This window comes from Hemitrygon akajei, chromosome 9 (assembly GCF_048418815.1).
Source record: "Hemitrygon akajei chromosome 9, sHemAka1.3, whole genome shotgun sequence".
Taxonomy (NCBI): Eukaryota; Metazoa; Chordata; class Chondrichthyes; order Myliobatiformes; family Dasyatidae; genus Hemitrygon; species Hemitrygon akajei.
The window spans coordinates 1,603,855-1,616,488 of NC_133132.1; the positions used below are offsets into that span (position 1 = coordinate 1,603,855).

The 12,634-nt window shown below is 49.2% G+C and overlaps 1 protein-coding gene across 1 annotated transcript in view; it reads left to right on the forward strand.

Moving 5' to 3' along the window:
* The first annotated feature begins 7,260 nt into the window (after window positions 1–7,260).
* The window catches only part of LOC140732858 (leucine-rich repeat-containing protein 75B-like), a 368,168-nt gene continuing 362,794 nt past the window's right edge, over window positions 7,261–12,634 (forward strand). The window contains exon 1 of the mRNA XM_073055490.1: window positions 7,261–7,815. Within this exon, the coding sequence (XP_072911591.1) occupies window positions 7,531–7,815 (285 nt within the window). The 5' untranslated portion in view covers window positions 7,261–7,530. The remainder of the gene's footprint in view (window positions 7,816–12,634) is intronic.

Genomic DNA, 12,634 nt, shown 5'->3' on the forward strand with positions numbered 1-12,634 from the left:
CAGGGCATATCCGGATCCCTTGCAACCTCCCGGCGGGGCATGGGGAAGACCTTGGGGGATGTGGAGGTGTTTGGAGTTTTGGCGTATGTGGATGGATCTGCCTCGGGAGAATCTGAAGCGAGACTGTTGCAGGAGCGGTTGAGAACTAGAGAGTTAAAGCTTTCTCTGGACAGGTGCCGGGGCTGGCGAAGGTCGCAGCCCGTGAGTGACTGTCTCTACGGGATCAAGTTCGAAGTGAAGATGGAGAGACTGGAGAAAGTGACCCAGAACCAGTTGGAAGACTTGCAAGTTGGGGAAGGGAAAGAAAGTTGTCTGGCTGAGGGTAACAGGAAACCGAGAGCCCGGAGAGGGGAGTTTGAGGAGGTGAAGCAATTGCGGACAGATCTCGGAAGAGGGAAGCTTGAAGGGAACCTGAAGATGACCATCGACAGTCCAAGTGAAGTGGAAAACCTGAAAGTTGATCTGGAAGAAGTCATGAGGAAGAAAAGGCTGGAGAGAAGTGCAGTGAATACTGAACTGGAGGCTGACCTATCTTTAACTGGTGCTTTTCAGGTCAGGGTGCAAGAAGCTGGGGGGGGGGGGGGTAACTGCGTCCCAAATGGAGATGAACATGAAGCGTGAGTCAGAACTGCTGAGACTGTGGCGAGAGTTGGAGGAAGCAGCGGAGAAGCTGACCTCTCGATTGCAGGAGGGAGCAGCCCAGGCCACGTGTTTCCGTTTGGAGAAAATCAAACAGCAGCTACCGATCGCGGAAATGAGGAAGAATGCGGATTCGAAGATGAAGAGCTGGATGTGTGGTACATGCTGCCTGTTTCTAACTTCTCCTTGATTGGGGAAGAGACCTTTGGCCCTGAGTCAGGTGTAGTGGGGAGGGCTAGCTGTGAGCAGCCTGGGTTACAGCGGGGTCCAAACCATGGGACGGGGGGGGCTTCGAGTTGCAGTGAGGGCACGAGTGAGAGGTTGAGAGAGGAGTTGGCAAGCAGACCCGAGGTTTCCCCGGTTGTGTCCGAGCCTGAAGGGTTTAGATGAGGGGGTACGGAGGTCTCGCAGGGTTAGGAAACTCCCAGATAAGTTGACCTATGTAGCGCCTGAGGAACAGGGCGTGAGGTCTACTGTTTGGGGAGCAATGTCACTGTTTGTGCCTTGGTTAGGGTGTGTGTGGGCAGGAAGGGTTGGCGAGTTATTTAGCAGTCATGAGGACATGACTAAATTTGGTGGGCAGCGTATGTGAATCAAAATGGCTTCTTTTGTTTTGTTAAAAGTAGGAATGCTTCTTTGTTAGGATAAGTGCTTTCTCTCGCAGCTTGTTTGGGTTAAAATTTACTGATAACGAGAATTGTATTCGTTTGTTAACCAATTGGGATGGAGGTTATTCCTTCTTGCGGGTCTGTAAGATAGTGTTGGCGGGCTTTTGTGGAGTCGGCGCGGGCGGGGGGTGAGAGAGAGAGGACGCGATGCTGTAAACTGGGCGACGGAACGGACCCCGAGCGGGGGGTCCGAGGCCAGGATTTTCGGCGAGGAGAGGGGACGAAGACAGACGTGCCGGGGGTGCTTGGTTGATCACTTCGGGTGGTCCTGAGCCACGAGTCGAGGAGGTCTGAGGGGATGGAATGGCGGCCAGAAGACTTTGCTAATTGAGCGCCAACGGTTGTGCACGAAGTGGTTTGGACTGTGATAAGTTTGGCGTCTTTTCTTTATTTTCTTTTCCTTCATATATCCTGTATTGTTATTAATCACTTAGTTTAGTAATCTCTATAAAGTGTAATCATTTAATTACATATGGTGTACTGTCTGTTTTTGGGCGAGGCGGGGACATCACACAGCATCCACACCAGCTGATTACCCAGTCTGGCGGGGCCGGAGGCTGCTCCCCCTAGACGAGAACGAGCTGAGCGAGTCTGAGGCTTACCGGGGGCTACACATGGGATGAGCAAAATATTTACTTCAGGGTAGGCCTGGATGTGGGGGGGCTGAAGGTACTCAGAGGAGCTGAGGGACACCAAGAGGATTCAAGAGACAGGAGAACAGATCAGCAGAGGTCTGATGTCTGTCGACAAGAGGGTTCAAGAGACAGGAGAACAGATCAGCAGAGGTCTGATGTCTGTCGACAAGAGGGTTCAAGAGACAGGAGAACAGATCAGCAGAGGTCTGATGTCTGTCGACAAGAGGGTTCAAGAGACAGGAGAACAGATCAGCAGAGGTCTGATGTCTGTCGACAAGAGGGTTCAAGAGACAGGAGAACAGATCAGCAGAGGTCTGATGTCTGTCGACAAGAGGGTTCAAGAGACAGGAGAACAGATCAGCAGAGGTCTGATGTCTGTCGACAAGTGTGGCTTGCCTGGCAAGTTGAAGTTGTGGTGCTTGCAGTACGGACTGATGCCACAGATAATGTGGCCACTAACTGTCTATGAAGTGGCAATGTCCCATGTTGAGGAAATGGAACGGAAGATCAACAAGTATGTGAAGAAGTGGCTTGGAGTACCGAGCAGCCTCACTAATATTGCAATCCACAGTAGCCAGACAAAGCTTACCATCCCAGTGCAATCCCTTGTTGAAGAGGTCAAGATAGTCAAGGTAGGATCATTCTTGATGCTTCGAGACTCAAAAGACCCTGACATCAAGAACATCCAGCTGGATGTGAGATCAGGCAGGAAGTGGTCAGCCCGGGCAGCAGTCGATGAGGCAGAGTCTAGACTGAAGCACAAGGAGACGGTTGGGGCTACCCAGTTAGGCTGCCAGGGACTCGGATGGACAACCCACAAGTGGTGGTCATCTTCTACGGGTAAGGGGCACCGTGAGCTTATAACGCAAGAAACACGAGAGGTAGAAGAGGAGAAGAGGTTAGCTAAAACAGCTGGCCTGGACAAACAAGAGGCTTGAACCTGGTGGGAAAGTGTTGAACAACGACATCTATCTTCAAATGTCCTGTGGCAGATGGAACCCCTCCGCATTTCTTTTCTATACAGAGCAGCGTACGACCTGCTCCCAACACCTGCCAACCTCAGCACCTGGTATGAAGAAAAGACAGACAGGTGTGCTGCTTGTGGGAAGAAGGGAACACTTCAACATATTCTGAGTGCATGCAGAGTCAATCTTTCCAGCGGCATGTACACTTGGAGACATAACAACGTTCTCAAAGTTGTAACAGAAGCGGTTGAGCAGAGAGTACTACAGCACAACTTATCTCATGCCCCGTGCTGCACAGAACATCGCAGGTCATTTGTGAAAGAAAGCTCCAAGTCAAGGGTGTACAGCGCAGGCCCACGATCAAGCATACTTTCTTCAGCCAATGATTGGTGTGTCAAGGCCGACCTGGATGGGAAAGGCAGTTTCCCTGAGCAAAGTGCGTCCAGATATAATCGTCTGGTCTGACACCAGTAGAGAAGTGGTTATTGGTGAACTCACAGTCCCCTGGGAAGACAACATCGATGAAGCCCATGAGCGCAAGTTAACCAAGTAAGCAGAATTAAGATCAGAGTGCAGAGACAGAGGGTGGAAGGTCTCATGCTATCCATTCGAAGTAGATTGCCGTGGCTTTATTGCGTTCACTTTCCAGAAGTGGCTGCATGACCTTGGCTTCACTAGAAGAGAGATCAAGTCAGCCAGCAGGGCTGTAGCTGAGGCAGCAGAGACAGGATCATCATGGGTGTGGACCAAGTACGTCCAGAGGGGCAGATAGTCGGACAGTGTATCCATCTTTTGTAAACTCTTCAGTAGCTGCATAGATACCTGAAGAGTAGACTATCTGTTGGATGGAAGCGACCAACAACTCTGATAGAGGCAGATGCCAAGTTGTTAAGCTCATCAGTGGGAGGTGGTGCTTCAGCACTGCTGGCCCACCACCTCGAGGGAGCCTTGATCATAAACGGGCCGAAACTCCAGAGGACAGGTGGCAGATCAACTGATGATCCCACTGATGATAGCACAGGACAGTTAACGTCTTTGTCCACATGTATTTTCAATTCAATTCTTTTCCCCTTGAAATAAATGCCAACATTGCATTTGCCTTCTTTACCACAGACTCAACATGTAAATTAACCTTCTGGGAGTCCTACACAAGGACTAAGTCCCTCGCACCTCTGACGTTTGAATTTTCTCCCCATTTAGATAACAGTCTGCACTATTGTTCCTTTTACCAAAATGCATTATCATACATTTCCCAACACTGTATTCCATCTGCCACTTTTTTGCCCATTCCTCCTATTTGTCTAACTCCTGCTACAATCGCATTCCTTCCTCAGCACTACCTACCCCTCCTCCTATCTTCATATCATCCGCAAACTTTGCCACAAAGCCGTCAATTCCATTATCCAAATCACTGACAAACAATGTGAAAAGTAGTGGTCCCAATACTGATCCCTGAGGAACACCGCTAGTCACCCACAGCCAACCAGAAAAGGTCTTTTTATTCCCACTCACTATCTCCTGCCTGTCAGCCATTCCTCTATCCATGCCAGCATCTTTGCTGTAACACCATCGGATTTTATCTTGTTAAGCAGCCTCATGTGTGAGACCTTATCAAACCAAGTAAATGACAAATCCTTTGCCCACCCTGCCTTTTACTTCCACAAAGTACTCGAACAGATTTGTCAGGCGAGATTTCCCTTTACAGAAACCATGCTGACTTTAGTCTCCAAGTATCCCGAACCCTCAACCTCATCAATAATAGACTCCAACACTTCCCCAACCACTGAGGTTAGAGTAATTGGCCTATAATTTCCTTTCCTTTGTGAAAGTGAAGTGACATTTGCAATTTTTCCACCCTCCGGAACCACGCCAGAATCAATTGATTCTTGAAAGATCATAACCGATGCATCCACTACCTCTTCAGCAACCTCTCTCAGGACTCTGGGATGTCGTCCATCTGGTCCAGGTGACTTATCCACCTTCAGACCTTTCAGTTTGCCTGGCATTTTTTTTCCTTTGTAATGGCAATGTCACTCAATCCTGCTCCCTGACACTCTCGGGCCTCTGGCACACTGCTAGTGTCTTCCACAGTGAAGACAGATGTAAAATATCCGTTAAATTTATCTGCCATTTCTTTGTCCCCATTACTACCTCACCAGCATCATTTTCCAGTGGTCCAGTATCAACTCTCACCTCCCTTTTACTCTTTATATAACTGAAAAAACTTTTAAAACTTTTAGTATCCTGCTTTATATTATTGGCTTGTTTGCCCTCCTATTTCACCTTTTCCCTTCTCATAGTTTTTAAGTTGCCTTTTGTTGGATTTTAAAAGCTTCCCAATCATCCAACTTCCCACTCACCTTATATGCCGTTTCCTTGGCTTTTATGCCGACTTTAACTTCCCTTGTCAGCCACGGTCACCTACCCATGTCATTTGAGAACTTCCATCTGTGGGACACATCTATCCTGCTCCTTGTGAATTCTTATTAGAAGCTTCAGCTGTCTCTGCTCTGCTGTCAATTCCCCCCCCCCCCTCAGTATCCTCTCTCATGCCTGTGTAATTCCCTTTATTCCATTGAGTTACTGATACATGTGAGTTATGCTTCTCCCTCTCAAAATGACACGTGAATTCAATCATATTATGATCACTGCCTCCTAAGAGTTCCTTGACATTAAGCTCCCTAATAAGATCTGAGTTATTACACAACACCCAATCTAAGATGGCCTTTCCCTGAGTAGGCTCAAGCACAAGCTGCTCTAAAAAGCCATCCGGTAGGCATTCGACAAATTCCCTCTCTTGTGATCTGACACAAACCTGATTTTCCCAATCCCCTTGCATATTGAAGTCCCCCATTACAATTGTGACATTACTCATATTACAAGCCTTTTCCAACTCCCTTTGAAATCTCAACCCCACATCTTGGCTACTATTTAGAGACCCTTATATGATACCCATATCTTTTTTTTACCCTTTTGATTTCTCAACTCCACCCACAAAGATTAAACATTCTCTGACCCTATGTCACCTCTTTCTAAAGATGTAATTCCATCTCTTACCAGCAGAGCCACACCACCGCCTACGCCTTCCTGCCTGTCCTTTCAATATAATGAATATCCTTTGACGTTAAGCTCCCGACTATGACCTTCTTTCAGCCACGATTCAGTGATACCCACAACATCATACTGACCAATCTGTAATTGTGCCAAGTATCGTGTGTGTGTGTGTGTGAATGGTGATGAGCCTGTTGTCACATGTACGGAGGTTCAGTGAAAAGTTGCTTTGCATACCATTCATTCATGCAGATCAGACCATTACACAGTGCATTGTGATAACAACAAGTTAAACAATAACAGAATGCAAAAAATGAGCGGGGACAGAGAAGTCAAGTCAACTTTTATTGTCATTTCGACCATAACTGCTGGTACAGTACATAGTAAAAATGAGACAACGTTTTTCAGGACCATAGTGTTACATGACACAGGACAAAACCTAGACTGAACTACCTAATTAAAAAAACACAGAGAAAGCTACACTAGACTACAGACCTACACAGGGCTACATAAAGTGCACAAAAACAGTGCAGGCATTACAATAAATAATAAACAGGACAGTAGGGCAAGGTGTCAGTCCGGACTCTGGGTATTGAGGAGTCTGATAGCTTGGGGGAAGAAACTGTTACAGAGTCTGGTGGTAGAAGATACATAGAAGGTCATGAGAGGAATGTGAGGCCAAGGCTGCACCTTATCCTGTAACAACGGGATAGAAGCTGTCCCTCAGCTTGGCTGGAGACACTTTCAAGCTCTTGGGCCTTCTGCTGGATGGGAGGCGGGGGGAAGAGTGTATGCCCAGGATGGGTAGGATAGGCTGCTTTAATGAGGCATCTGGAAGTGTAGACAGAGCCCATGGAGAGGAGGCTGGTTTCCGTGGCGTGTCCCTGCACTTACTTGCGGTCATTGGCAGAGTGGGGGCTGAACCAAGCCGCGCTACACCCGGACACGATGCTTCCCGTGGAGCGGCAATCAAAACTGGCGATGGTTAGTTAACGCGCCACATCTCTTCAGCATCCCGAAGAAGTACTGACTTTCCCTGGGCACGGTGTTGACATCGTGCACCAGCAGGGGCCGCCGCTGAAGCTCTCTCCTTGGGATGTGAATCTCTGAAGCTCAATACCAATGATGAGCGCCGCTACCTTACGGTTCGCCCGCCAATGGCCAGTTTGTTTTGCTGACATTTGTCACCACGATCTCTATCTCCTCCCTGCATTCTGACTCCTTGCACAGAGCAAGGGCTGTGCGAGGGGAGTGGAGTTGGCTGAGGGGAAGTGTGTGGGGGGCTGAAGTGATAATGTTAGGTGGAGGTGAGGCGGGGTAGAGTGCTGAGGGGGAAGGTCGGCGAAGCGCCCTGATCCCGGGGACTCGGGTCTCCGCCCCGGTTCGGGATCGCTGCGGCTGCCGGTGCCCAGTCGGAGGACTGACGGGCGAGCTGTGTTACAGAGCGGCGATTGTTGAGGGAGGGGCAGAGGGAGGCGAGGGGCGGTGCTGGGACACACGGAGCCGGGAGAGGGCGAGCAGCGGCCAGCCTGAGAGCCGGAGGACGGACAGACGGACGGACGGAGCCGCGGGATGGGCTCCAAGCTGACGAGAGGCGGCGGCGGCGGCGGAGGGGCGGCGAGCCCGCGGGAGGAGCGCCCCAGGTCGGCCTCGGTGCAGGGCGCAGGCTGGTGGCCGGGGGTTCGCGGCCGAGACTCGGCTCTCAGCGCCCTGCTGCTCCGGCCCGAGCGGCTGCTTTCGCCGAAGCCGGCACCGGCCCCGTACGTGCGCAGGGTGCGCTGGATCCGCGAAATCCAGGCACTGCTGCGGCAACAGCGAGCCGAACAGGCGGCCACGCTCCTCGGAATGCTCCGCAAGGTGAGGTAGCAGAAGCAGCAGGCCGAGTGGCCGCGGCTGCCCCCCCCCCCCCCCCCCGCGCGCCCCGTTACATCAAATGGGGGTGGGGTGGGGGGGGGGCGGTCTAGTGTCTGACCCACCCTGGGGAAATGGCATACGGGACCCCTCCTCCATTCCTGACAGATATCCTCCTCCACGTTTCGCCCCTCCATCCCTCCCTCCCTCCCTCCCTCCCAGATCTTGCGCCTCCCACCCGTTCAGGTCTCACCCCTCCTTCCCTCACTCCCCAACCACCCAACCAGATCTTGCCCCTCCCTCCCACCCACCCAGATTTACCTCCTCCCAGATCCTGACACTCCCATCCCCTTCACCATTTCTACCCCCTCCTCCCTAGATACCCCGCCCGTCTCATCCAGATTTCTCCTTCCTAGATGGCACCATTCCCCTCTTCCCCCATCCATACCGAGCTTCCCATTCCCGCCCACATCTTCCTCACCTTCCCTACCTCTCATAACTTACCCCTCCTCCTCCCATTTCTCACCCTGCCCTCCACCCTTTTCTTTCTCTATCCTTTAACGATTGCCTCTTCTCCAGAGCCACCTCATTTCCCTCAAACCCTCCTGCCAGGCCTCCTCCCTCCCTTCTGCCTGCAATGAGGTCCCTCTGGTGGGCTGAGGGCGGGCTGCTGCATTGGCACTGTGTGTGAGTGATGGGGAGCGGGTGGGTTGGGGGGTATCTGCAGCTTTGGGGTGTGGTTTGTCTTTGGGATACTGTCTGCCAGATGGAAGGTACTGAAAGCTTGTCCTGTAGCCCTGGCCTCCGAACTTGGACAATCCTGGGAGGAATTCACTTGGCTGTCCCTTATCTCTCAGAAACTCCCAAACTATGTCAGCCTGCATTTCAATCAACAGAATTAGAAAGGAGCTCCTTAATTCCAAATTAACATTTGCCTTGATGTTAAAGTGCAACCTTATTGATATGCATTTAATTCACTGATGACATCCTTAGATCTAAGGAAACTTTGTAAATATCATTGTACCGTTGCCAAGCACTGCAGGGCTGATTCCAGCATAACTGTAACGCTTAAAACTGTTTCAATATCACTGAATAGTTCAAATATTCCTTAATAAAAACACAAAATGCTGGCAGAACTCAGCAGGCCAGGCAGCGTCTATGGGAGGAGGTAGTGACCCAGCCAGTCACTTTCTACCACCACTCTTCTCCGCCTGGATAGTGAGGACTAATTCCGCCAGGCGGAGAAGAGTGGTGGTAGAAGGTGACTGGCTGGGTCACTACCTCCTCCCATAGACGCTGCCTGGCCTGCTGAGTTCTGCCAGCATTTTGTGTTTTTATTTATTTCCAGCATCTGCAGATTCACCTGTGTTGCCTTTGAAAATATTCCTTATTTGTGTACAAGTATGTGAGATACACTTGTACGAAAGGCATTTTGTACCTAAGGCATTCATGCCCGGTTCCAACTTGCACCTAAATGATGTCTTCATTTTGTAGCATTCACAGATTGTGGTCCAAAAAAATGAGAGGGTATACAGTGGCATGCGAAAGTTTGGGCACCCCTGGTCAAAATTTCTGTTACTGTGAATAGCTAAGCGAGTAAAAGATGACCTGATTTCCAACAGGGCATAAAGTTAAAGATGACACATTTCTTTAATATTTTAAGCAAGATTACTTCTTTATTTCCATCTTTTACCGTTTCAAAATAACAACAAAAAAGGAAAAGGGCCCAAAGCAAAAGTTTGGGCACCCTGCATGGTCAGTACTTAGTAACACCCCCCTTGGCAAGTATCACAGCTTGTAAATGCTTTCTGTAGCCAGCTAAGAGTCTTTCAATTCTTGTTTGGGAGATTTTTGCTCATTCTTCCTTGCAAAAGGCTTCTAGTTCTGTGAGATTCTTGGGCCGTCTTGCATGCACTGCTCTTTTGAGGTCTATCCACAGATTTTCGATGATGTTTAGGTCGGGGGATTGTGAGGACCATGGCAAAACCTTCAGCTTGAGCCTCTTGAGGTAGTCCTTTGTGTTTAGGAACATTATCCTGTTGTAGAAGTTATCCTCTTTTCATCTTCAGCTTTTTTACAGACAATGTGTTGTTTGCTTCCAGAATTTACTGGTATTTAATTGAATTCATTCTTCCCTCTACCAGTGAAATGTTCCCCGTGCCACTGGCTGCAACACAAGCCCAAAGCATGATCGATCCACCCCCGTGCTTAACAGTTGGAGAGGTGTTCTTTTCATGAAATTCTGCACCCTTTTTTCTCCAAACGTACATTTGCTGATTGTGGCCAAAAAGTTCTATTTTAACTTCATCAGTCCACAGGACTTGTTTCCAAAATGCATCAGGTTTGTTTAGATGTTCCTTTGCAAATTTCTGATGCTGAATTTTGTGGTGAGGACGTAGGAAAGGTTTTCTTCTGATGACTCTTCCATGAAGGTCATATTTGTGCAGATGTCGCTGCACAGTAGAACAGTACACCAACACTCCAGAGTCTGCGAAATCTTCCTGAAGGTCTTTTACAGTCAAACAGGTGTTTTGATTTGCCTTTCTAGCAATCCTACAAGCAGTTCTCTCGGAAAGTTTCCTTGGTCTTCCAGACCTCAATTTGACCTCCATCGTTCCCGTTAACTCCCATTTCTTAATTACATTACGAACTGAGGAAACGGCTACCTGAAAACACTTTGCTATCTTCTTGTAGCCTTCTCCTGCTTTGTGGGCATCATTTATTTTAATTTTCAGAGTGCTAGGCAGCTGCTTAGAGGAGCCCATGGCTGCTGATTGTGGGGACAAGGTTTGAGGAGTCAGGGTATTTACAAAGCTTTGAAATTTGCATCACCTGGCCTTTCCTAACGATGACTGTGAACAAGCCACAGCCCTAACTAGCTAATTAAGGTCTGAGACCTTGGTAAAAGTTATCTGAGAGCTCAAATCTCTTGGGGTGCCCAAACTTTTGCATGGTGCTCCTTTCCTTTTTTTTCCACTCTAAAATTGTACAAAACAAAAATAATACACTAATCTTGCTTAAAATGTTGAAAAGAATGTTTCATCTTTAACTTTATGACTTTTGGAGATCAGTTCACCTTCTACTCACTTAACTATTCACGGTAACAGAAATTTTGTCCGGGGTGCCCGAGCTTTTGCGTGTCACTGTAGATCATCACAGCCAGTGCCAGCCTTTTACAGGCAAAATGCTTGACTTATCTATCTTCAATTTTTGATGAGGCAATGAAACCGTTTGATCAGAGGATTGCTGTCCTCTGCACAAAGTCCCATACCTAAGGCTGGTCAGTGTAACGTGAACTGGGACATTGCGTTAATTTTTAGACACAGGGCTCAGTGATCTTTGCCTTTTGCTTGGCTCGCTGATCAGTGTTAATGAATTGCATGTGTTTGTGTATAATTTGCAGAAAATACTGTGATCAGCAGTAACAGACTGAGGAAGGACATGGCCTGGTAGACTGGGCAGGCAAGTGACAGGTGTCATTCAATCCAGAGAAGAGTGAAGTGTCACTGGACTGAGGATAGACGGTATTGGCAGCAAGCTGATAGCTGTGTGGGAACTGGCCATGGACGTACTTGCTCAACAGCCGTCAAGAGAAGCTAGCGGTTCTCTAGGCTTCAGTAGCATGGGGGCAAAACCAGGAGGGTGTGTGGTTGGGCATTGCTGGCCACGTGGGGGCAAAACCAGGAGGGTATGTGGTTGGGCGTTGCTGGCCACGTGGGGACAAAACCAGGAGGGTGTGTGGTTGGGCATTGCTGGCCACATGGGGGCAAAACCAGGAGGGTGTGTGGTTGGGCATTGCTGGCCACATGGGGGCAAAACCAGGAGGGTGTGTGGTTGGGCATTGCTGGCCACATGGGGGCAAAACTGGGGGGGGGGGTGTGGTTGGGCATTGCTGGCCACGTGGGGGCAAAACCAGGAGGGTGTGTGGTTGGGCATTGCTGGTCACGTGGGGGCAAAACCAGGGGGGGGGTGTGGTTGGGCATCACTGGCCAGGCGGGGACTGACTGACGGCTGTTCATCTGGTGAAGGTAATTTCCCAGCCCCGTGGGGTGGGAGTTGGGGGGGGGGTGGGGGTGCTGTAGGCAAATCACATTTATTGGAGTTTGTATTGACACACACAAAATGCTGGAGGAACTCAGCAGATCAGGCAGCTTCTATGAAGAGGATTAAACAATGGATGTTTCAGGCCAAAACCCTCCTTCAGGACTGGAAAGGAAAGGGAAGCAGGTTTGTGCTGTGGATAAAGGGGCTGTACAGAAGATGTTGTTGAGGTGCCACATAAAAGCCCCCAGTAACATGTTGGTGTGGGTTGAAGAGTGTTGGCTAACTGGAAACAGAGAGTTGGTATAAATGGGTCTGTCTCTGGTACTGAGTAGTGTGTCACTCGTCTGTGGCCTCATCATTTCAGTTCTTACAACTGACTGGATGAAGGTATTGATGGTGTAATTACTGCCTTTGTACTTGACACAAAGACAAATTGCGAAGAGCTCATATAATGGGCCTACAATGAAATCATGATGGGCACAGATGTAGAAAGTGAGATACAATAGCAGAGGAAACGCACCAGGACGCTGCCTGGACTAGAGGGCGTGTCTTATGAGGAGAGGATGAGCAAGGTAGGGCTTTTCTCTTTGGAATGAAGTAGGATGAGAGGTGACTTGATGGAGGTGTACAAGATGATAGGAGGCATAGGTTAGAGTGGACAACCAGAGGCTTTCCCTGGGAGGAAATGGCTAGTATGAGAGGGCATAATTTTAAGGTGATTGGAAGAAATTATAGGGAAATGTCATAGGCAGATATTTTAGGTAGGTGTGTGGACACCTTG